This window comes from Ovis aries, chromosome X (assembly GCF_016772045.2).
Source record: "Ovis aries strain OAR_USU_Benz2616 breed Rambouillet chromosome X, ARS-UI_Ramb_v3.0, whole genome shotgun sequence".
NCBI lineage: Eukaryota > Metazoa > Chordata > Mammalia > Artiodactyla > Bovidae > Ovis > Ovis aries.
The window spans coordinates 40,711,962-40,738,292 of NC_056080.1; the positions used below are offsets into that span (position 1 = coordinate 40,711,962).

The window sequence follows — 26,331 nt, forward strand, 5'->3', positions numbered from 1 at the left end:
CCCCATAGACAGCAGCCCACCAGGCTCCTTTGTCCCTGGGATTCTCCAGACAAGAATACTGGAGTGGGTTGCTGTTTCCTTCTCCAATGCATGCATGCATGCCAACTTGCTTCAGTCGTGTCTGACTCTGTGCAACCCCATGGACAGCAGCCCGCCAGGCTCCTCTGTCCACAGGATTCTCCAGGCAAGAATATTGGAGTGGGTTGCCGTTTCCTTCTCCAGTAGGTGAGGCCTAGGATGATTATATCTTCCTCTAGAGATAAATGACATTTTTTTTTTTCCTGCAAGGCACCTGGGCACAAACTATCTCTGATTCCATCTGTGATTCGAATGTCAGGGATTGAGAAGGTTTGAAGCTGAGGGGTCACTGTGAGGGTCTATGATGGGTCACCCTTACAATTAGGAGGTAAACTCTCAGGGTCCCCAGTGAAAGTGAGGGAAGTTCACTAGCTCCTCCTCAACCCCTCACCTTCCAAAAATGCCCTGACTCTCATCCCTTCCCTCTACCCCTGGGAAGCTGCCCCAAGTGCTACTGGGCCTCTTGGTCCCCTCCTCTGGAATGGGCAAATGCCCCCAGAGGAAAGTGGCCCTAAATGCTCAGTCACTCCCTTAGACATTCAGTTCAGTTCAGTTCGGTCGCTCAGTCATGTCTGACTCTTTGCGACCCCATGTGTTGCAGCACACCAGGCCTCCCTGTCCATCACCAACTCCCGGAGTTTACTCAGACTCACGTCCATCGAGTCAGTGATGCCATCCAGCCATCTCATCCTCTGTCGTCCCCTTCTCCTCCTGCCCCCAATCCCTCCCAGCATCAGAGTCTTTTCCAATGAGTCAACTCTTTGCATGAGGTGGCCAAAGTACTGGAGTTTCAGCTTTAGCATCATTCCTTCCGAAGAAATCCCAGGGCTGATCTCCTTCAGAATGGACTGGTTGGATCTCCTTGCAGTCCAAGGGACTCTCAAGAGTCTTCTCCAACACCACAGTTCAAAAGCATCAATTCTTCGGCACTCAGCTTTCTTCACAGTCCAACTCTCACATCTATACATGACCACTGGAAAAACCATAGCCTTGACTAGACGGACTTTTGTTGGCAAAATAATGTCTCTGCTTTTCAATATGCTCTCTAGGTTGGCCATACCTTTCCTTCCAAGGAGTAAGTTTCCTCCAAATCCTGGTCCTGTAATTCTTCACTATCTTGTTATTTTACTAATATCTCTAAACAGATGTGTTAAATATTTCAATCAACTGTTTCAGTTGTCTTAAATATGAGGATTGGTCCAAATCACATAGTCTACTATTAGTAGAATGTGAAATCTGGTGGCTCAAACGTAAAGAATCTGCTTGCAATGCAGGAGACACAGGAGACGTGGGTTCGATCTCTGGGTTGGGAAGATCCCCTGGAGGAGGGGATGGCAACACACTCCAGTATTCTTGCCTGGAGAATCCCCTGGACAGAGGAGCCTGGTGGGCTACAGTCCATGGGGTTGCAAAGAGTGGGACATGACTGAAGTGACTTAGCATGCACACATGTGTGAAATCTGTTATTAAGACTTTAATTTCTAATTGTCCTGATTATTTGTGAGTTTCGAGAAAGGCTATTTTGATTTTATCTTCTGTGACTTGCTTGTTTATGTATTTGCTCATTTTTTTCTCTTTTAAATTTTATAAATAATGGATGATAATTCTTTGTCAGTTAGATGTGCTGCTAGCATTATCTCCAGGTTTGTGGCTTATCTTTTCGGTTTGCTTATGGCATCTTCTATAATTTCATTTTTAATTTAAATTAACTCAGCTTTATTGATCGTTTTTTTTTTTCATGACTTGTACATTTGATTGTTAAATGTTCTTGTCCTTTGTTCATATATTGGGATGTTAATATTTTTAACCGCTTTATATAAGTTCATTGTATAATAAATGTATCAACTCTTTATATATCATATTTGCTGCAAAATGTCCTTCCAAGGTTGTGGTCTGCAACTTTTTGATAGAAAAGTTTATATTTTTATGAGATCAAATCTTTTGGTTGCTTTGCGACTTTGCTTTCTTCATATAAACTTAAAAGTTACTCTCTTCTAGAGTTTTCCTGACTAATTCTGTGTTCTTTTCATTTTCTATCCTTTCATCAAAGAGTTCTTTGTCTAAAACTAGTTTTGGTATAGGGTGTCTTAATTGTTTTAGCTTTGGAACAGATTACCATCTGGAAGGGTTACTCATCCCTCCTTGATTTTCTTTCCTAGTATTTCCTTTAATTAAAATTAGGAAAAAAAAACCACTGTTTATTCTGCTAGATGAATAGTCATTTTGTAAAGGTCCAATATTTTTGTTTTGATTAAAAAAATTTTTTTTGGCCATGCTGAGCAGCATGTGGGAACTTCCCTGACCAGGGGTCAAACTCTCACCCTGGAAGTGCAGTATCTTAACCACTGGACCACCAGGGAAGTCCCTGTTTGGACTTTGGTTTGGTGCTGTATTAAACTTCCACATTAATTTGGAAAAAAATTGATGCCATTAAAATACTTAGCTTTTCCATTCAGGAACATTTCTGTTTATTCAAGTCTTTTATATTCTCAGTGCAGCTTTGAGGTCTTTTCATATAAATTCCATGGATTTTGCTGGTTTTTAAAAACTTGTTGCAATGGAGAATGGCATCTGCTTTTACCATGAACATTTTCTAACTTTATTGCTAGTATGTAAGGATAGCATTGAGTTCTGAGTGATTTTTTACCTGCTCTTTATTAACTTGAATGGCTTGCCAGCTGTTTTCATGGGTATTTCAAGGTACACGATAGTATTATTAGCAAATATGCACAGTTTTGTCTCATCTTTTCCAACTTTGATACTTCTTTCCTCTGTTTTTATTGGTGTTTTAAAAGCAATATTAAATAATCATGGCAGGAGGATTATATTTTAGTGTGTGTGCTTAGTATATGTTGAGTATGCCCCCCTCACTGCATTAAAAATATTGATATATTGAGATATATTACTGTGGAAAAATACCAGCCTGGCAGAGATACAGTGTTTATAGCATTTGTCTCCAAGTGGCAGAGTCTGGCTGAATGTCTCCTTTTTGTTTATCCATATTTTCTAATCATTCTAGGAAGATCATGTGTTATTTAAATAATTTAAAAGATAATTCCAATTGTACTGTCTTTATTGTGTCACTTTTAGGTGGATCATGTTGACCATGAGTTGAAATAGCTATTTATCTGCTGATGACATTTTCTATCTATTTGTAAGAGTTTTTTATTTGCCTTTAGGAGTGCGGGCTGAATTTTGTGAAATTTTTTTTGGCAACTGTGAAGATGATCGTATGATTTTTTTTCCTTTTTTTTGTAATTGAGGTCTATTTTATGTTCAGTAGAATGCGTAGATCTTAGGCATTCGGTTTGATGTGTTTGGCATATGCTGATGTAACCACCACCCTAAATGGGAAATAGAACATTTCCATCACCCTAGAAAGTTCTAGGGAAAGTCCTGTGGTGTGGCTGAGCCTCCACCTCCAGCCTGCGAGCGGGCTTGATTCCCCTGTCTCCAGGCTCAGTTTAACATCACAAGGGCCTGGTGCCACATGTCACGTCCCAGTAGGCTGTCCCCTCTGGTCACTCATCATACCATCCTGGGGATAGAAGGGAAAACAGATTCTTTGCCAAGCAGGTGGCCATGGGGAGGGAGAGATAAAGCTGCCTCCTGAGATGTGAAGAGGGAACTGCAGACACTTGGAGCGTTCAGTGATCTAGCCTGAGAATGTGTCTCTGGCCAAACTGTTTCTGGGCACCACTCTCTGAAATGTGAGGATGGGGGAGGATCATGGAGAGAGGCCAGTGCGTACACCGCCTTGACCATGGAGTTTCACTGTAGGCCCTGCGGCCTGTGTGCTGTTCCTGGAGAAAATGAGATGCCACCTTGCCTGGTCCTTTAAGGGGACTTGGTACTCTCAAGGTATTCAAGGTCACTACTCTCAGTGACCTTGAATTCCTGGTCAGTGTCTGCTACCTTGTGCCAATGTAGCTGGGTTCTTGTTGCAGATCTGCAGGCTCTGCTGCAACAGGTCATGGACTGATCCCCAGCGTTGTTTATTCAGCTTATCATATTACTGTCAACTGGGCAAAATGTAGAAGTACATGTTTCTATTCATTCCTACCAGCTTAATATTGTTGCATGTGTCTTCAATGCCCTGAAGTGCAGAAAATGAGCTTAGTAGTAGCATTATGCTTTTGGTTATCTGTACATCTAGGGTATGAAGTCTGCAGAAAGATGATTTGTGTGCATGTGTGCTAAGTCACTTCAGTCGTGTCCAACTCTTTGCGACCCCATGAACTGCAGCCGGCCAGGCTCCTCTGTCCATGGGATCCTCCAGGCAAGAATACTGGAGTGTGTTGCTATGCCCTCCTCCAGAGGATCTTCTCAACCCAGGGATCGAAACTGTATCTCTTATATCTTCTGCATTGACAGGTAGATTCTTTCCCACTAATGCCACCTGGGAAGCCCTGAATCAGATGACTTGCGGACCCCTGAATCAGAAGGCCAGAGGCTCAAATTTCTTGTCTGGATGTGACCCAGACTCTTCTGTGTGTTTTCCATAGGATGAGGTTTACCTGACTGAGGTAAATAATTGCTCCTGTTTGTTTCCTTAATATGTGTCTTCTCAAAGTTAGCAGTTAAAAAATAAAAAAAAAAAGTGAGCCCTGACAGTATATTTAGGCCCGGCTATTTCTAGGGGTGTTGGCACTGGATACATGCAAGTGTGGGTTTCTGAAGCCACCCTGGTTCTGTACTTGGGCAGAGAGCCCCGGCCCAGGAAGACAAGGTGTGAAGTAGGTCATTGAGGCACACAAGGGGGCGTCTCAGGCCAAAGCCCAGCTCCCAACCCCAAGGGCAGCAGGCTCCCTCCTGAGGCTTTCCATGCAAATGTCAAGCAAGGGACGGCCTTTCCTTGCTGGGCGCCTGTACAGCTTGACTCAGCTTAGTCACCTCTTCCTAGGGGCTGTCGCAGCTTGGATTTTTTTTTTCTTTTTCTGTTTAAACCTGAAGCTATTTAAAGCCTGCATCCAAAGGCAAGTAGTTGAGTTGCAGGGCCAGGGGCCTCATGCCTCTGGGGGGAGGGTGGGGGGAGCGGGGCAAGGCCAGGCCTTTATGGAAAGGTCTGCAAGGCCTAACCCTCTCCCTCTGATCCTCTGGTGGTTTGTCCTGCAATCTGAGGAGACAACTACCTTTTCGTGTTTTATACATTTTATTCATACATTTCTCCAACTTTGAAATGACAAAAGCCCAATTCTATGGTTTCCCATTACACAGCATCCTACAGGTATGTATATTCTACAAAGAATACTATGGAGTTTCTCTTCCTCCCCTGTCACACAAGAGACAGCTGATTAGGGTTGCGTTGACTTGTCCTGTACCGACAATGCACCACCGTTCTGGGTGTTCTGGCGACAGGGCAAAGGGATCAGGGCAGGAGGGCGTGTGCTAAGGCATGTAAATAGATAAACACAGAGAGAAAGAAAAGCGGGACATTTACAAAGAATCCGAACCTTTCCGATGCCCTCACCTCCGGGGTGTCGGAGGACACAGACGCTCTTGCACGCTAAGGCTTGGCTGTACCCTGCAAATACTTACAATTGGATACGGTGAAATATACAACAACTGTTAACATCGCTCTCTTTTAATCACTGAGACAATACTTCAAAACCTTTTATAAAAAGGCAATTATACATACAGAAAAAAAAAAAGGAACACGTTGGCAAAACTTTATGCAAAATAACCCCAGAACTGAGTTTGAACGGCAACGTGCCTGCCTGGCAATTAAACATGATGCTATGGTCTCTGCACATGGGTATTGGGATTGTTAGGCCTTTGTGTCAGCTCCTGGGCCTGCTGCCCCCACAGCTTCTCACCCCCTGCACAGGCGCCCTCTGGGGACACAGCAGAGACCAGAAATTGAGTCCCCCCAATTCTTGGTTTCTTCAAAATGCAAATAATAGCCAGGGCTGCTCACGGTGGAGAAACCCCTATTTCTACCCCCGAGCAGAACTCCTTCCAAGAGACTGCACATCCTCTGGGTCCTAAGATGGTCACCCCCAGGGCTTGATAGGTGAGACCACTGGCACGTTCCTTTGGTCACATGTGGGAGAGAAGGGAAGGAACACAGATGGGACAGTGAAGCTCCAATGTTCTACGTGTAAAGAAATAGGGGGTTGTGCTTGGGGCTGGAAACGAGGTCTCCCGTGTGTGGTGCCAAACATCTCTGTTTTCTTTTGCTTGGTCCATTTGCACAGGGTCAAGAGAGTTGATGGTTAGTTGAGGGATGGGGGTAGCTCTGGATTTTCTATATGTCAGCCCACCTTCTGCAGCCCAAGAGAAGCAGAGAGAAGACCAGATAAAAAGGATGTGGACTGGTGGACATAAACTCTTTCTTCCTTTCTCTCACTTCCTGGATGCCTGTTACCCCTAAACTTCACTCACTAAACTAGAAGACCCAAGACTTCCAATAGCTCCAAGTTTAAGGCAAACCGATGAGTGGGTGTGGGCAAAGCCAACCAAGCGTTGAGCCTTACAGATGACGTCCTGTAACCAAAAGACACCAAGTAGAGAGGAAGACCTTACTTCTAAAGGCGTAAGAAGTGGAAAAGTTCTACCAAATGAAACAATTCATGAGGAAAGCTTGTAGCCCTTCTGTAAGCTGCAGTCAGAAGCAAAAGATCTTTCTAAGAGGAGAATAAGAGGTGCAGAACAAGAGAAAGAACACTTGGGGACCTTGGTATCTAAGCCCTTGGAAACAGGATGGAATTAGGAGGCTGTGTTCAGTTCTGGAAAAACAAGCCCCTCCTCCGTCTCCCCCACCCCCGGCCCCACAACACACACACAAACACACACACTGGTTTGACGATAGGAAATAAGCAGGATGAGAATCCACAGGGGCTTGTTTGGAATGCTGATTGCAAGATGCCTTCTCTTCTTTCCAAGGAGATAGCCTGGGAGGCATTAAGAATATATTAATCAAGAAATGTTCTTGCTAGCTTTAGCGGTATGTTCTCTTTGCCCTCAAGTGACTGACCTGAAATGAAGAAAAGGACATCAGGGGGAGACAAGAGCGGTTGCTTTGGGTTGCCTGTCCTTTAAGGGCAGTGTCCACGCCGGACATTTCCACTGCTCAGTGTCCCCAGGGGTGGCTCAACTGATTATACTTTTTCCAGGAATGAACTCAAAACTTATTGAACAGATTAACTACAAGTGATTTAAAAACAAACCAAAAAACCCCTCTATAATCATGAGATCAAAGTCTTAAAAAATAATCATAGCATGGAGTCCAGGCCCAGTGGGCTGGCCCCATCAGTGGGATATGGACTGGGCCCTGGAGAAGAAGGAGCATATGCTGGTCCTTCGTGCGGTAAGGGCTTTGTAGCATCTTTGGATACCTCGCTGCCAACGGGACGGGCTCATAAGATGCCTTCTGAATGCAAATTGCCAAGAAGTAGGTCACCCATTTCTGTTCCTCTCTGAGCAAATATTTTAAACCATCTCACCTAACAGGAGATACACTTAATTGCTTTTTAAAAGGCTACCATATTATCTCAACACTGGGATGCTTCCTGAATTAAACTGAGTGACATTTTCCTTTTTAGTGTTAAAATTGAACATGCTGCCTGGGCAAAGTAATTACTGTTTTATGATTAGAAAATCAGGACATTCTTTTTAACAGCTGATTTGACATATTAACCCCTACCCCCCTTTCTTGCTGTAAGGAATAGGACTGGAAAGAGAGCCCTCAGAATATGGCTGAATTGACCAGTGTTAAGATTTAATAATCTAATCATCTGCTCTGTTCTTTGAAAGGAAAAAAATGATTTTGTGGATGGAACGGAAACAGTAAAGCGGCTTTTGAGCAATTTTCTAATTGCTCAGTGGACAACTGAAATGGAGTGGCAGCAGCAGTGTACTGTAATTACTCTGGATTCAGAAATTTAAGTCTTTTCTGCTAGGTCACAAAGACACTGCTTTAGGATAGTCGTATATTAGCAGAAGGGAACAGATGACCTCTTTGAGAAGTCAGAATGAGTTCTGGGTGCAGGAATTTTGCCACCTGCACAATGGTGAGAATGCCACCAGCCTGTGTGCTTCTCAGCCCCGGGGCCACAGACTACGCTGGCATTGCTTTTCTCTTCCTCTGCCTGACCTGCCTTTACCAGCGTGGTGGGTGGCTCGACAGGCATCGTCAAGCATCCCCGGAGACCTGGTCTCAGAGGGCAAGTGGGCCATGGGGGTTCCTACCAGAGGGAGGGAGCGAGCTTCATTTCTCAGGTGTCAGTTGCATTCTTCTTTGTGCTTCATTGGAAAAGAGGTAGCGCGGGCACGCTCACACTGAGAAGAGCCCCATTGTGACCAATACCATCCTGGGAATGACTGGCTGGCCTTGGCGGCGCTTAGATGGCAGTCAGTCCCATCACAGCCCCAAACAGCTCTCCGGGTTTCTCCCTCCATCCAGGGTGTCTCTGGTTTAGTGGTTTGGTCACCCTGAGATGGGACCCCAATGGCAGCAGTTTACTTAGCAGTTTGTAAGCTGTATACTCATCGGGTCACCGACAAAGGACAACATCGGCAGAAAACCCAGCACTGTTCGGTAAGAGTAGGGGGAGGGGAGGGTGACACCCTCAAAAGAGTATACAAAGGCCTTCTCTGTGTGGTTCTTCAAGAGGAGCTGTTCCGCTCAGAACACATCCAGCATGTCCTGCCGAGGCACAAAGCAATGAGGCCATCTAACCTACAAGAAGGAAACTCGATGGTATTTTTTTCAAGGATCTCAGGTTAATAGAACCACTGACACTCGAATGGAAAAACCTGCCACTGACCTCTGGCAAAAAGCAAGAAAACTGCCAGCCTGACTCACCTGTATTGGAAGAATGTGACCTCACAGAAGGGTGATGGGATGGTTAATGTCTCTAATGCAACAAGGACATGATTATCCTGTGCCAACGGATATAGCAAGAGGAAGGAGAAACCACATGTTGCCTCCAGCACTTGAGTGGCCCTCGGGTGCACTGTGTTCTGGGAGCCAGACGAGGTCCCAGCTGTGCTCTGGCAGAGTATTTTGTTGTCCTGCCAACTGATAGTCATTCCTAGGCCTTCGATGGTTCAATGAGCATCTAAAGGATTATAAAATCTAAAAGGTCATCACCTTGTAAACCTGAACAAATCTATGATGAAATGAAGGACCCAAAGGCATTTAATTATTGAACACATAAAAGGAAGTATATTTAAAAAAAATTGGTCAAACTGTCCTGTTATCATTTTAAAGGAATTTACAGGGCTATTATAGATTATTATTCTTTTGGAATAATTCAGTTTATAGCAAATGCCTAAACTGGTTTCTTCATTGCACAGTATATTCTCTTAAAACGGGTGCTTTAAAACAATTACATACATATTAAAAATCCTCATTTCTTTGCTTAATTAAAATGTTAATACTCTCAGACAACACAGATCTGAAATGGTGAAACCAGCAATTCCCCCCCCACCTTACAACAAATTAAATTGAGACAAAATTACAAACACATTTCACTACATGGTTATTATTAATAAAAATCAGTTTCTTTTGTTTGTTTGTTTTTTTTATAAAGTTGCCCGAAATGCAAGGGATGTGCATAGGTTTACAACTTAGTCATAATAGCATTTTATTCTTATTCCCCTGGGTGTGCCCCGTGAACGGAATGTACTTTGTTGTAGATTACAGATTGTTTTGTCCAACACAGACACACCGACAGCATAAACGCTCGCGACTGTCCACATGCATTAAGAGTCAAGACCCAACTTCAAATCTCTAAAAGGTTTACAGGGTGCTTCAAAGAGACAGTATCACATTATCTGGATGTTACATAAAGGACTTAAAAAAAATACTATTCTAAAAAAAAAGAGGAAAAAAAGGCCTTTAAAAATTTATGAGTTTTGTAATCACTAGACTGATTATTTCAAATAAATAAAGGAAAGAAAGATATTCCAATCCATAAAATCAGACTCTAAAAAGAATGTAGTGTTCCAACCCCAGTCAAGGTAACAGAATCATTGTTTATTATTATTAAAATAGATTATAGAAAGCAGCATCTATTTTGTGCAGTTTTTAGGGGCCTTGGAAATAAAAAGCTATGATTTCCAAAAATATAACATTCCAAAGGATTGAATAATACATACATTTAAAGATACATTTTATTAAAGTTTAGGAGAACTGATTAAAAAAGATACTGTCTCTTTAAATTAGTGTGTAATTGTTTTTCTCCTCCTATCTATTCGGACATGACAATAATTATAAATGTAGGTCACACTACAACTAGGTAGTCTCTAGGGACCACGACCTGCTGACACAAGGCCGATAACAAAGAGGCTTTTCCATGTATGAGGTGGCTCCCAGTTATGCGGCAGATATCTGGGGGAGGGGGGCCTAATAGACCCAGGAGACGGGGACCCACTGCGGGGCTGTGCACACGTGCTCCACGGCTTCCTCCAAATGTCTGATTGTCTCGTCGATTTCATTGTTGATAATTGTGAGATCGAAGTAGTGTGCGTATGTTCTCTGTAAGATGTCCGACTCCTTCTGCAGACGCTGAAGAGATTCATCCTAAATGGTGAGGGGATGGAGGAAGGGGTGGGCAAGGGAGGAGGGAGAAGCAAAGATGAGAGAGAAGTCAACCAAGATGGTTTTCTCGGGCTACATTTCTGTCTGTCCCGGTGTCAGAAACAGTCGAGGCCCGCCCGTGATGGGACATATCTGAGTGTGAGGCTGAGGCCGCTTCGTGACAGAGGAGACGATGGCCCCCAGGATGGCAGGGGCACAGAACGATGGCTTACAACCGTGACTGCTCACCATGCAACAGGGCCTCTGTGCCACCCTGGATGGACCAGGACACGACACTCCTCAGCAAACACGCGACTCTGCTCTGGCTGAACTGTGCCTGTCTGGAGTCAGCTGAGGCTGACTATCAGAGTCGAGCTGTTCTGTGCTCATCCCCCTGACCCAGGCCTGCCTCATCTCGAACCACTCTCCTGTTTGGCAGGGTGGAGGGGGCTTTGGGGGCGGGGGTGAGGTCAGAGCTCTGCATCCCCTTTCCTTGGTCCTCTGCTCTCGCTTGCACTGAGCCCCGGAGCCCAGCTGTGTTTGCCCCAAGAAGCCCCTGCCTCTGGACAATAAATGAAGTTGAATTTTTCTGCCATGTTCCCGGAATTCAATTACATATATAATGCATTGCCTTCACTCACTAGCAGTGGATATGCCAGAGGCAAAAGCTTTTTGGATGTTACCAGTAATGGATGAAATGAGGCCATATCCCAGATACAAAAGCAACTGACACCCGATGAATCCCTTCAAGGTGGTCTGTGTTGGAAATGGCCAAACATCACTGTTTGTAGGTCCTAATATATCTTATGGAAAAAAACTCTGAAGGAGAAGCAGCTACTCAACTCTTTGCTGCAGTAAAGACTTTCCCTAAACTTCTACCGTGAGCCCCAGAAAGCCTCAGGATGGGAGCTCTTTGAAGATGAGGATCTCTTAAGGGCCACCAGAAAGTCTGCCTCTGCATCTTCATGGCGCAGATCTGGTTATACTGAGCTTTTAATGGGGAAGTTCAAGTTTGAAACCAGGATTCTCTGTAAGTCAAATTAACTGATTAGGTAGGTGAGCTGTTGGGTGGACTCTGAAATATATATCTATCAATAGATACAATTCATTGCTTGTTTGTTTGATTAGTATCTCTCTCCCCAACTACAGCACAAACTTGCCCTGCTGTACCCAGCACTTGGCATTGTGCCTCATACATAGTAAGTGCTTAACAAACCTTACCAAAAGAGCAAGCACTTGGCTGGTTAACACTGGCTGTGATAGGATGTGAGGAGTGTTCTACTAGGAAATGGGGGCCCACGATGACAGACCCATCTCCGAAAGGTGTGGTGCCATCATTTGGGAGCTGTTGGCACTCACTGCAGGCTTAGGACCCCTCTTCTTTTCCCTGAGGCCCACCTGTTTATAAGAGACTCTTCCTGGGGGAACCTTGGTGTGTGGTGCAACCCTTTGACAAGGGGAGTCGAGGTAAGATAGTAACACTCGATTCCATCACAGCACTGCAGTGGGGATGACAGACACCAGACAAGCTGGGAAATGAATCTTTCAGAGTGTCCTGATAGGGACACTCTGAAATGAGAGTGTCCTAACCTGTTTTGTCATCTACCAGAATTTCAAAGCAGGATGTGGCATGCTTTGAACATTAGCTATTAACTACTTCAGCGTAGGTAAGATCTCAGTTAATCATTACCTTCTAAGGTCATATCAACACAATTTCTGCTTGCACTTAAAAAGCATAGTATTTTCACTGTGGCTCGACAAGAAACACAACACAAAAGCCCCATTTTAGGAAACATGCACTCACCCAAAGACAAGAGTGCTTCCTACCAGTATGAGACCTACCATGTCATGCTCCGGGCTAGGGGATTCTACTGGAATATACAGTAGTCCTGGGCTAACATAAAGTCCTGGGCTTTAAGATCCACTAACAGGGCTTATAATTTGTTCAGAAAGCTGGGCTGATGAAAACATTCAAGAAAATTTATGACAGAGAGCATCACATTTTTAATGTAGTTCTCCCCCCACTTAAAGTTCCCTCTTAACGATCTTATAAGATGAAGTTATATTTGTCAGTTTCTTCCTCTACAACAGCTTGTTTGCAGGCTTGACTTAACATGAGCAGGGTTTAACTCAGTGAAAACAAAATGCCTTTATTCTAACAGCAAAAGCAAGGATTTGTGGGAACAAAGTGTCTACATTCTAAATCTATGAAAGGAAACAAGGCTGTATTTTATCACCTCCTAGCTGGTACTTACAGGCAATTTTCTGCACCATTTTGGCAGCTATGGAAAATTAGTAAAAGGGCAGGGAAAAAGGCAAAAACAAAAACAAAGCAAAGATGGTAATTCAAGAAAAATACATGGTAACCAAAGGATAAGAGCTAACCACAACATGGAGTTTCAAACATGTTTGTGTATTATATAAGATGGAAAAGTAGACTTTACCAAGGAATACATCTTTTGCAAATGAAACATCTAAAAATGACTGAAAATATGAGTGACATAGAAATCAAGATATTTAATCTTTAAACCTAGATGACTTCCCTGGTGGCTCAGATGGGAAAGAATCTGCCTGCCGTGCAGGAGATGTGGGTTTGATCCCTGGGTCAGGAAGATCCCCTGGAAAAGGAAATGGCAACCCACTCTAGTATTCTTGCCTGGATATTCAGTTTTTTTCCTTAAAGTGCAAATCTCCAAGCTTTGATTTTACTGTCATAGACTTGGAGTGAGTCTAGGCCACTGTTAACTAGACAGTGCCAAGAACATTCTGGTGGGTTCTAGACCCTGTGGAAGGGATGGTCTTCAGTATTAACTTTGTAGAGAGTTTCCTCGTATGAATGACCTGACAGCAGCAATATATTTACTGGACATGACATAACTACCTTCTCATCAGCCTGGCGGTAGCAGGCTATGTGAGCCAGCTTGGTTCTAGATGCTACTGCCGAGCCTCACAGGCACCATCTCCATGGTGGCTGCTGACTTGAGTAGGCCTGAGAGGGGACTGAGCTCATTTCTAGGTTTGGGAGTCTCCAGGGGCCTGGGTAGAGATCCTGCATGGGTTCTGCACTGGAGGCTGCTCAGGGGAGCCTGGGCAGATCAGCCAAGGCAGTGGATGCTTTATGGTTGTCCTCAGGCAAAGCCATCTTTGGCCCCGAGCTCTGTCAGTACAGCTGTGATCAGGAAGGCAGCCTCACAGGGCGGGAGCAGGCCTATGGAAAAGGCTGACTGCACTGGACACTCAAGCTTGAATTTGCCTAATGACTCTGATCTCGGAAAAACCATACTTCTCTATGGGGTGTAATTCCTCCTTCTGAACCTCCTCCCTCTGAACCTTGATCTCTGGAAATCTTAATGGCTGGCATAGTGGACAAAGCAGAGCTTCACTTAGTTGTCTTAATGAGATGGGGCTTTGGCCGTGAATGAGCAACACAAAGGCATCCTTACTCAGGGGACTGCTGAGTAGAGGACAAACTGAGTAATTCTTACCTCGTTCAAACCTGGAGTGATAGTCGGTGCGGCAATAAAAACAACAAAAGGAGCAAACTCCGCTGTTCTCAGGACCTTCAGTGCCTGTGTAAACAAAGAGGAAAACTGAGACTTAGAAATAACTGATGCAGTGTTCAAACAAGCCCATATAAAATGATACAACTGGAAAAGCCCTTGATTCAAATTTTTGGCCAGATATTATTAAATTTACCAACATTATAAATAACTTATATGACTTCTTTTTGTCCAAGGGGTGGACAGCTGTTGGAAAATAAAAGCTGACAAACTGGACATTTTCCTTAGGAATCTCATGAATCGATCTGAATTATTTTTCTGCAGAAAAGTGAATACTGATTATGTTTGGTTACTGTTCATTCAAACCTGGTAAGTTCAGCTTTTAGGAAGTGCATTTTGGGGTAGATGGGGGCCAGCAGGCTGGCTCAGAACTCGTCTAGAGCCCACCAAGCCACAATGCAAATTGCTCACAGGGAGAGCAAGTCCTGACCACTGTGACTGTGTTCACAGCGACACAGGCCTTCTGAGCTGTCCCAGGGGAGGCCACCCGCCTCAACTCTGGGACTCTACAGGGAAGGGAGACCCCATGTAGAGACGGAGCCTGGAGCTACTCTAGAAGCCGTGTGACTGTGAGTAATTTGCAGGCCTGTGATAATACCTGTGTTCAAGGGAGAGGCACCTCTGAGGCCCCTTTCAGTTCTGTTCTGAGGCATCCAAAACCTCTAACTGCAAGCTACTAGTGTGCACAGAGATACTGCAAAGTCTGCACTTGATGCTGTGGGAGTTGATTCTGGTCAGGGGTTGGTGCTTCTGCCCTTCCCCTCTGAGGACAGGGCTCTCCCCTGACCCCAAGCAAGGGGTTACACCCCCACCCTGCAACAAAGTCCAACATAGGCACACAATTCACAAGTGACTGACATGTAACTAGTTCATATGCATCAGGGGTAAATATCTTGCTGTCCTTTATTTAAGAATCTAACATGTCTATTCTGATAGCCACAGTTTGCTTTCTAAACAGCCTTCCAGTTGTTTGTGTTGCCCTATCCCTACTCCCCCATCCCCACCCCCAGTGCCTGGTTTGCTGTAGTAGCAGTTTGGACTGCTTCCCAATTCCCAGGTGGCTCAGTGGTAAAGAATCCGCCTGCCAATGCAGGAGACACAAGAGACGTGGGTTCAGTCCCTGGGTCGGGAAGGTCCCCTGGAGAAGGACATGGCAACCCACTCCAGTATTCTTGCCTGGAGAATCCCATGGACAGAGGAGCCTGGCGGGCTACAGTCCCTGGGGTTACCAAGAGTTGGCCATGACTGAGCATGCGTGCACAGAGCTCCTTACTAGCCATGTGATCTTGGTCTTGGTCAGAGTGAGCCTTCAGCACACAGAGTGATTGTTCTAATGGGACTTCCCAGGTGGCGCTAGTGATAAAGAACCCGCCTGCCAATGCAAGAGATGCGAGTTAGATCCTTGGGTCGGGAAGGTCCCCTAGAGGAGGGCATGGCAACGCACTCCAGTATTCTTGCCTGGAGAATCCCATGGACAGAGAAGCCTGGCAGGCTGCAGTCCATGGGGTCGCAGAGTTGGACACAACCGAAGCGACTTAGTATGGCATGGCACAACCCTACTAAGCCCTGCCATTAGAATGATCTTTGGGAACTACAAATTCCCTCATATCACACCCTGTGAGACCTCCTTCTTGGCCTTGGGATGAAATGTAGCCTGGTCTACGCTCACCTTTCTGTCCCCCTCTGTGGACAGGCCTTGCTGAACTGCTTTCAGTTCCACAAAGGGTCAGCCTTTCTCTTCCTGCTCCCTCTGCCTGGATACTCACTCCATCCCTGACCCCCCTTCCCCACTCTCCTTGTTGCTTGGCTGAATGTTCTTTCTTCTGCAAATCCTTTGTGAGCTCTGAGTGGAGACAGGCGTCCCTCTGGTGTGCTCCTGACACACCCACACTTATTTCCACACTTGGAAATGCAAGTGTCTGGATGCTGCCAGCTAAGCTTCTTGAGGGCAGGGCTGTATCATTCAGTGGTTGCCCTCCTGCCCCAAATGGCACCTGGCAGAAATTGTCTTTTGATCAAGCAAAGACGTAAAAGTAGTTCATACAATTCACACAAAGTCTGTTTTGCATTTTGAGGCAGGTTTGATTAGAGGGCATTGTGTTTTCATGCCTCAAGCGACTCTCTTCAGCCTTTATGAACATCAAGGCATGGAAGAGGCAAACTGGTTGCTCAAGGTTTTGACTTTCCTGTTCAGTGCAAGGATCATTTTCTCTAGGATTATGTTTCTGAATTTTAGTTACAGTTTCTCCTTGTGGGGTAAGGGAGTGCGGCACATTATTTTGCCTGCTATCAAAGTGCTGTCAAAAAAAAAGTGCCTTAATTGTGAAAGTCACAGGCTCAGATTCCCCGTGGGAGAAACCTCTTCAAACCTGCATATGTTCATTTTTTTTTTTGAGGTAATTGGCATTTCTTTGCAAAGCTTTTTGTGACAGAAGATTTTTGCAAGGAATAAATACCATGAAGAAGTCCATATATAGCTCAATGGAGCTTAACAGGGATCTGCGCTTAGAATGGGCCTTTTTATCATTAATATTGGGGGCCTTTTTCCTATCCTTCCTATGCTCATAAATCAAGTGACTCCAGGGTCAGTTGAGACATAAGTTTTCCTGGTCACTCCACACCCACCCAGAGTCACCTTCTGGGCAACTTGGATGGGGACAAACTAAGGCATAGTCCCTACCCTTGCTCCCATCCCTGAGGTGCCAGATAGATGTCCACGAGCCACAACCCTCAGATGAAGTTGAGAATACCGCCCCTGGTGTGAAACGGACTTTTCTCCACTCGATGACCACAGCCTAAAAGCCACCTAATGGAGTATTTTTAGTTCTAGTCTGTTATCCTATTACCACACCAGAAAACTCAGCAACTGTTATCTGCCTGTGGATTACCCTGCTCTATGCAGCATTCACAGGCTTCCCAGGTGGCACAGTGGTAAAGAATCTGCCTGCCAACGCAGGAGACATGGGTTCGATCCCTGGGTCAGGAAGATCCCCTGGAGAAGGGAACGGCAACCCACTCCAGTATTCTTGCCTGGAGAACCCCATGGACAGAGGAGCCTGGCGGGCTACAGTCCATAGGGTCACAAAGACTGGAACACGACTGAGCAACTGAGCACTACCACCACAAGACATTCACACCCTTCGTCTTTAACCATGAAGATGGGAAGGTCATTCAGCACCTACTGCATGAGACCGTCAATGCAGACTGTAGTCACCACACCACCAACTGCCTCTTTCGTCTAAGAATCAGGTGATATATTCCATTAGCAGTTAACTCCACGGAAAAAACCAACATACTTTCCACTAGATGAGAATTATGTGATTCATGACATTCTCCTTTTTGTCCTGGCTGCCAGGAAGTTGCGAGCCTCATTTCATGTTTATCACAGTAAGTACAGTAGCCTCTGTGGTTACTATATTTGCGTCCTCCTTCTGCTCATGGCTTTGACTTTCTCTCCTATATTACTATAGTTTCAAAAATGGTAAGATGCCTCGAATCCTGACTGAGATCTTGGCTAGTCTCCCTCCTACCTTCAGCAGTCACCATGCACATCCTCTGTTGTTCTTGAAGGCCTCTGTCCCCAGACTCTGCTCTACTTATGGCTCTCAAGTGGGTGCCATTTTCTGGCACAGTCTTAGCTTGCCTGAAGTTCAGGAGCAGGAAATGGTATTGCTTCACCAGGATCCCCCTACATCAGGCCATTAATAGGTGGCTTTAAGATGATCTCTAAACCGTCTTCCTTTTTGACTTTTAAGATGAGACATAGATTTGTTAATATTCATAGGCAAATAGCTCTTTCTGAATCCCCAAGAAGGGAGAGTCTAGAAAGACCACTGAAAATATGTTGGATTCAGACAGGCAATGAAGCATTAATTTAACATTTAAAGCTAACTCTTTCTCTTTTGCAGATGAGTTGATTTAATGGCTCATCTGTGGCCAATAATTAATCTCAGGTTACTACCCTCAAGGAATAAAAACTCATTTGACCAAATATCTAAGCTATCTTTAAGACTCAACTGGTTTTTGCATCTAACCTGGACCGGTGATTCGTTTCACATATGATATTATACATGTTTCAATGCCACTCTCCCAAATCATCCCACCCTCGCCCTCTCCCACAGAGTCCATAAGATTGTTCCATATTAAAAAAAAATAAAAAAATTAAAAAAGATCTTAATGACCCAGATAACCACACATACACACACACAAAAGACTTATCTGTTTTTTGCAAAATTAAAAAGTACTTAAGGGCAAGCATTGCAGTCATTTTGGAGAAAGATGAACACAATGACCTTAAGAAGAACACAATGACCCCGGAAACTGGCTTCACATAACAGCTCCTAGTTCAGAACCTGGCTCTTGTTTCTAAGCCCAGATCCCTAATAGGTATATCCTCCTTGATAACAATGTTTCCCCCTGTGGGCAAAAGCAAAGCCACAGCAATTCTGTTACTGGCAACTCTTCAATGCAGCAAATGGCCAAATCAGAATATAAATAAAATCTAACCCCCCCCCCCAAAAAACACCCCCCCCCTTTTTTGGTTACATCATGTGGCATGTGGGATTTCTTAGTTCCCTGACCAGGGATCAAACCTGTGCCCTCTGCAGTGGAAGTGCAGAGTCTTAACCACTGGACCACCAGGGAAGTTCCTAAAACTGTCTTGACTACACATTGGAGCTATGAGAGTTCTGAGATTAGGGACATAGATTATTTTCTGAGCCATGGCTTTATTTCCATGAGAAATCAGCTCTACAGCTTTCCTCAGGTTTAACTTCCTTAAAGATTTTTCTAAATGTTAAAGATTTAAATTGTACTCCTATATACAAGGTGCACCAGCTTAAGGATTAATCAGGGTTAACTTTTCTAGGATGCTACAGTGAAAGGAGGCTGGGATTTTCTGTTTAAAAAAACAACTTGAATTCAAACCAAGACTGTTCAAGTGATAGGTTAAGCCTTGATTTCTTCATCTACAAAAGTGGATACAGATGTCTCGATCTCTGGTTACAAGGATTAGGTAGAAGAACTAATTGCTTGGCAAATGTAGAGGAACATAATCTATTCCTATTATTTTAAGAGAAGTCAGGTAACTCATTTTTGTCTAGTCTTTACCATGGTCCTTTGGGATTAAAGTAGAACTGTAGCATCTTATACAGTATTATTATTAGACATGTGTTCAGTTTGGCCTGAACTGTCTAAAGTCAGTTAATATGGCACAGACAATGAGCTGAACACCAGTGTGGGCTTTCCAGGGTGTCAGCTGTGGCTGAAGGGAGAGAGTTGTAAAAATGCCACCTGGCACTTCTCCCATTATAGATGGTTTCTGATGAACACTGAGGAAGGAATTTCATCCTTACCAGCTTGCCTTATTTGTATTCTTAGCTCCTGGCAGAATGCTTAGAACATACTAAGCAGTTAATACAGGCTGGTTGAGTCCAACTGTCCATGACACACAATGGAGTGGGTAATCAGTCGGCCAGGGTGGGAAAAGGGCATGGAGAAAACGTCTTAAGGAGAAAGACTCCCCGAAGCAATGGGGCTCTGCCTGACAGCAAGTTGGTCATGGCCACGGGCATCCTGAAGGCAGGGTGCAGGCCCTGTCCAGCCATGGGGGCGAGTGGGCTGAAGGGAGAGAAGCCTGAGGGCGAAGCCCAGGCAGTGCAGGCTCTGGGCACCTGTGGCTGGACCACTGGATGTGGCGGTCATGGTGCCTGGGACCAGAGCGGTCAACCAGACCGATGAGGGAAGCGGGATCTGCGTGATCCCCGAGCCCAGGGCCCTCTCTCTCCCGAGAGACCCCAGTTCTGAGAGGAGGGGGACAAAGGAGGCAGGAGAGAAGAAAGCGGTGAGCCCCGCCAGCAGACAGGGAACAAGGAAGATGCCCAGGTCAGGCCACAGGTTGCTCTGGTGCCCAGTGCCGCACGTGGGCATCCTGGTAAGGCCGAGACAAGTGTCTCCCGCTCAGCAGTGCAGAGCAGTGCAGGGCTGGGCAGGGGCGAGGGCACAGGGAAGCTGGGCGCCAGGAGGGGAGCAGCGGTAGCAGCGACAGCAACAGCGGTGGCGGCAGCAGCAGCAGGTGAGGCAGAAAGCCCTGGAACGTGGGCTGAGGTAACGCGGAGGGGGTCTGAGGAGCCCTGCAGCCAGCATACTGCTAGAGACATTACTACCAGCAGAAAACGACGTTCAGGTGAAGACCAGTGTGGAACCCAAGGACAGGGTGTCGAAGACCAGGACCAGGATTGAGACTTTGCCTCTAGCCACCCCTGGCCAGAAGATTTTTCCAATCCCTAGTAAGGAGGGATCAGTAGTTAAACAAAAATCAATCTACATTTCACATCATATATTTAGTTCTCTAAAGGTCCAAGCTCATTGTTAAGTACACTGTATAGCGTTCACCCTACTGTTGCTTTCCTCCCCAGCCCCTTAAACAGATTCCAAGTTCAAGAACCCCATCAGGTGCTGGGACATGGAAATGGCTGAACCCCCTGGCCCTGAGGTTAGGATCTTGGGGCCAAGTAACTGAGCCGCCAGGCCCCAGGTCACATAAATCCTGGTTAAGCTGGTTCCATTCTCTCTTTGGGGATGGTTAGGGGCCCAAGTCTCACACAGTGGCCCTTGACCAGGGATCTTCCCTGCCCCGGGGTAGCCAAGTAAGCCTTCTGGTGAAACAAAGCCTGCTGGAGGAGAGCTGGTCTATCATTTCAGCAGGTGGTATAGTGATTCTATTTATAAGTGATAAGGGATTTTCCGTACAGGTCAGTCGTGGAAACGGCAGGCCGCAGAGTCACATGGGCACCCACAAGCCTCTCCTGTAACCTGCCCGGGTATCTACAACTCCCAAATCCTTCCTACTAGGCTTTGAGTCCCACTTGTTAGTTTGTCCTCAGATGAAAAATAGCTTGTGAGCATTTTTGATGTAAGGCCTTGTGCTTTTTCCTTTTCAAGTTTAATAATTTCAATTTCTTCCAGCACAGGACGCATCTGCAGATCTAATCGTCTCTGAGTCCAGCTCTCTGAGCCCTCTCCAGGTTCTCCATATGCCTTCAAGTTTAAGCTCAGGGTCAGGCACTGTCCCTCAGTAAAGAGGTGGAGGAGGCTGAGAACCACCACGGGTCTGTACCCCTGCTCCACCTGGCATAACCTGGGGCTTGCTCGTGCTTGCACTCATAAAGCTAGGGCTGCACATCAGATCCAGGGCCCAGGGTCAGAATTTCTTGCTGGTGATTAACCTAAGATGCTGGCAGAGGCTCTGATGGTCTAGTGTGAGCTGTACCAAGAGAGGAAAGGTGGCTGCGGTGTTTAACCAAGTGCCAGAGTCTCATCCTGAGTCAGATTACTGGAGGGTTTCTGGCAGGCACAGACCTGATCAGGCGCCTTAGTGAGCACCTGAGTATAATGAATCTCATAAGAGAACAGTTTCTCTTTCTTAGATACACTGTGTGCGCTCTGAGCACAACGATTAGTTTGCATTTTGGGTGGTTAACTCATGGTGCCTTCATTGCCGATACTTCCCTGCAGCTTGCTATTAGATTATTATGTGACCCATGATGTTCTGATGGCACTTTTTGATTTCAGAACCTGAGCTTAGCATGCAGGCAGGATGACGACGTGCCAGGGGTGGCCGGGCATTACCTGAGGCTCCACGTCCAGTATCGCAATCAGACCTTGCTCGTGGATCTTGCGGATGGTCTCCAGTTTTGTCCCATACATCGCATCCTCGTGGCTGCCATACTCCAGGTACTCGTTATTAGAGATGTCTTGCATCATTTGGTCATGAGATACAAAGTAATAATTCTTTCCATTTTCTTCATCTTTCTTTGGAGGTCTGGTTGTATCTGCAAAGTCACAGGTCAAAAGAGGTTTAAGAGGCTGCGCATAGGAGCCAATACTCCCAATGGACCTGTGCTATGCCGTGCTTAGTTGCTCAGTCACGTCCGACTCTTTGTGACCCCATAGACTGTAGCCTGTCAGGCTCCTCTGTCCATTGGGATTCTCCAGGCAAGAATACTGGAGTGGATATCCTATCCTTTCTCCAGGGGATCTTCCCAACCCAGGGATTGAACCCAGGTCTCCTGCATTGCAGGCAGATTCTTTACCAGCTGAGCCACGAGAGGAGCCCCCAGTGGACCTACCCAAACTCATTCTCTCTTAGAAGCCATGGATCCTGTAGCATATGTCATGCTCTATTCCCACCCCCAGTAGCTTTGTAGAAATCAGTTCTAGAAGTCCTATTTGTTCATGTGACATCAGAACACAGTAGTTGGTTAATTGTTTGGTTTGGTGAACCTTTCCATGTCTAGATGAGATCTATTTCATCCCTTCAAGGGTAATGACAGGGGCAAGACACTAAATGGCCCAGGATTAACTTAACTTACTGTATGCTTTAATGCAGTTAGGTCTTCAGAGAAGGAAAAAGGAGAATTAAACAATGGAAAACCCCAAATGGTTATTTAAGTAAATGAAAATTTAAAAAGTTAAAAATTCAGTTCCTCAGTCTTACTAGCCACATTTCAGAGATTTAGTACCCACATGTGGCTAGTGGCTACTGTATTGGACAGGACAGATATAGAATGCTCTCACGAGAGAACATTCTATTGATTAGTGCTGGTTTACAGCATCATGTACAAGGAGACTATTAGAATACAGCTAAAGGGATACTGGAAACATAATGACCTTAGCCAGACATGGCCATAATAGTTAGGAAAGACCTAAACCAGGAATTGGCAAACTATGGCTTGTGGGCCAAACATGGCCTGCTGTCTGTTCATGTGAATAAAGTTTTACTGGAACACAGCCATGCTCATTTGTTTACATATTGCTTTCAAGCCACAATGGCGGAGTTGAGTAGTTGTGTCAGAGACCACATGGCCTTCAAAACCTCAAATATTTGCTGTCTAGTCCTTTACAGAAAAGGTCTGCTGACCCCTGACCTGAGTCATTGTTTACTAAAATATCTGCCCATAAGTCCTACTTCTGTGGGATACTAACAGGGCCAGCATTCTCCAAAATGCACTTTAGGAAATGTTTTTCTAGATAAGCCAGAAACAACAGGTTTAGTTTTCTTTCTCCTTTGCTTCTTTTGCTTTTTTGAGCAGGGACAAATTTATGCAACTCTTCGTTGTACATGAGTCCAAACCCAGGGGGAGTTCCCCATCTCCTGCTGCAACTAGACTGTACAACTCCCAAGTGCTCACGGACATCGAATATGGATGTTTAAAGAAGAACCCTTTCTCCAGGCACACATAAAACTGAAGAAACAGTGTACTACACTGACGCTGGATTATGTGCTATATACACACCCACGGTCAAATATTATGGCAAGTAGACATGATTAGGGTCAGCAAAGCATGCTTTAAAACCAAGCTAGTTTATTGGATATTTAATAACATAGAATTTCAATTGCTTATGTGATCAAGAAAAAAGGTTACCTAAGCTTGCCATACTCATGGTCTAGACATAAGGAGAATTGAAATAATATTTGGAAGTATTTTACTACAAAACTCAAGTGGTACCAATTGAAAGAATATTTGGTTAATTTCTTTTCTTTTCTTTTTTTTTTTTTTTGAGTAAATCAGATAGGGTTCTGGGATGAGAGTGGTCTGATGAACCCTCACAACTCTCTGGGGTGTAGAGAAAAGTCAGTGGTGTTGACATGGCATTGGAAGGCGCTGCAGGATGGAGTCAATCATCACGCATTCTCCTTTAGCTCTTCCCACTCTGAACAAAGCTCTAACTGTGAGAAAGCTTTTCGGACTCAAATTTTAAACTTTGGAATAGTAATAACAACAACAACAACAACAACAACAACAATAATAATAAAGTGAGAGTAGTAAGGTGGCTATTATCTATCCAGTATCTGCTAAGTACTTCACATGACTGCAAATCCTCTTCATCTTCCTGGAATTACTTCATTTTGTAATTGAGGAAGCAAAGAGGACATGAGATTAAAGATAAGATAGAGAAAATCAGGAGAATAAAAATATAGATTTAAAATTCTTTACAATAAGCAGTGGATAGCCCATTGTGTTTTAAAAGTGATAAAAGTCAACAATTTAGGTACTGTGGGCTCGATAAAGGACAGAAATGGTCTGGACCTAACAGAAGCAGAAGCTATTAAGAAGAGGTGGCAAGAATACATGGAAGAACTGTACAAAAAAGATCTTCACGACCCAGATAATCATGATGATGTGATCACTAATCTAGAGCCAGACATCTTGGAATGTGAAGTCAAGTGGGCCTTAGAAAGCATCACTACGAACAAAGCTAGTGGAGGTGATGGAATTCCAGTGGAGCTGTTTCAAATCCTGAAAGATGATGCTGTGAAAGTGCTGCACTCAATATGCCAACAAGTTTGGAAAACTCAGCAGTGGCCACAGGACTGGAAAAGGTCAGTTTTCATTCCAATCCCAAAGAAAGGCAATGCAAAAGAATGCTCAAACTACCGCACAACTGCACTCATCTCACATGCTAGTAAAGTAATGCTCACAATTCTCCAAGCCAGACTTCAGCAATACATGAACCGTGAACTCCCTGATGTTCAAGCTGGTTTTAGAAAAGGCAGAGGAACCAGAGATCAAATTGCCAACATCCGCTGGATCATGGAAAAAGCCAGAGAGTTCCAGAAAAACATCTATTTCTGCTTTACTGACTATGCCAAAGCCTTTGACTGTGTGGATCACAATAAACTGTGGAAAATTCTGAAAGAGATGGGAATACCAGACCACCTGACTTGCCTCCTGAGAAATCCGTATGCAGGCCAAGAAGCAACAGTTAGAACTGGACATGGAACAACAGACTGGTTCCAAATAGGAAAAGGAGTGCGTCAAGGCTGTATATTGTCACCCTGCTTATTGAACTTATATGCAGAGTACATCACGAGAAACGCTGGACTGGAAGAAACACAAGCTGGAATCAAGATTGCTGGGAGAAATATCAATAACCTCAGATATGCAGATGACACCACCCTTATGGCAGAAAGTGAAGAGGAGCTAAAAGCCTCTTGATGAAAGTGAAAGAGGAGAGTGAAAAAGTTGGCTTAAAGCTCAACATTCAGAAAATGAAGATCATGGCATCTGGTCCCATCACTTCATGGGAAATAGATGGGGAAATAGTGTCAGATTTAATTTTTTTGGGCTCCAAAATCAGTGCAGATGGTGACTGCAGTCATGAAATTAAAAGACACTTACTCCTTGGAAGAAAAGTTATGACCAACCTAGATAGTATATTCAAAAGCAGAGACATTACTTTGCTGACTAAGGTCCATCTAGTCAAGGCTATGGTTTTCCTGTGGTCATGTATGGATGTGAGAGTTGGACTGTGAAGAAGGCTGAGTGCCGAAGAATTGATGTGTTTGAACTGTGGTGTTGGAGAAGACTCTTGAGGGTCCCTTGGACTGCAAGGAGATCCAATCAGTCCATTCTGAAGGAGATCAACCCTGGGATTCCTTTGGAAGGAATGATGCTAAAGCTGAAGCTCCAGTACTTTGGCCACCTCATGCGAAGAGTTGACTCATTGGAAAAGACTCTGATGATGGGAGAGATTGGGGGCAGGAGGAGAAGGGGAAGACCCAGGATGAGATGGCTGGATGGCATCATGGACTTGATGGACGTGAGTCTGAGTGAACTCTGGGAGATGGTGATGGACAGGGAGGCCTGGCGTGCTGCGATTCATGGGGTCGCAAAGAGTCGGACACGACTGAGTGACTGAACTGAACTGAACTGAAGGAAAATATTGTTGTATCAAAGAAAACTATACTATCATTAAAACCTATTTTTCTGAAAAATAATTCATCTGGGTAACATTTATGACATACTGTTGGAAAAATTAGTTTATGAACAGATTGGACGAGCACAATTTTGTTAAACTGTAACAGTGATAACACACACACACACATGATGTATTTGCACTAAGAGAAGTCTGGAAGGATATTCAACAAAATACTGATGGCACTATTATTTGGCGGGTGGTGGTGGGACTTCCCTGGTGGCTCAGTGGTAAAGAACCTGACTGTCAATGCAGGAGACTTCGGGTTCAATTCCTGGGTCAGGAAGATCCCCTGAGGAGGAAATGGCAACCCACTCCAACCCACTCCAATTGCCTGGGAAATCCCATGGACAGAGGAGTCTGGCAGGCTACACCATGGGTTCACAAAGAGTGGGACTTGACTGAGTG

General features: G+C 44.8%; 1 protein-coding gene and 1 non-coding gene across 24 annotated transcripts in view; both read right to left on the reverse strand.

Annotated features, from left to right (window-relative positions):
* Window positions 1-5,211: 5,211 nt before the first annotated feature.
* The window catches only part of CASK (calcium/calmodulin dependent serine protein kinase), a 379,740-nt gene continuing 358,620 nt past the window's right edge, over window positions 5,212-26,331 (reverse strand). For all 23 annotated transcript variants that reach the window (XM_042242034.1, XM_060407439.1, XM_027963055.2 and 20 more), the window contains 3 exons: window positions 21,793-21,995; window positions 14,089-14,172; window positions 5,212-10,606 (listed from right to left, as the gene is read on the reverse strand). In XM_042242034.1, coding sequence (XP_042097968.1) covers window positions 10,430-10,606; window positions 14,089-14,172; window positions 21,793-21,995 — 464 coding nt within the window. In that variant the 3' untranslated portion in view covers window positions 5,212-10,429. The remainder of the gene's footprint in view (window positions 10,607-14,088; window positions 14,173-21,792; window positions 21,996-26,331) is intronic.
* TRNAG-UCC (transfer RNA glycine (anticodon UCC)) lies at window positions 18,735-18,807 on the reverse strand. The gene has a single exon. It is a non-coding gene; the product is annotated as a tRNA-Gly (tRNA).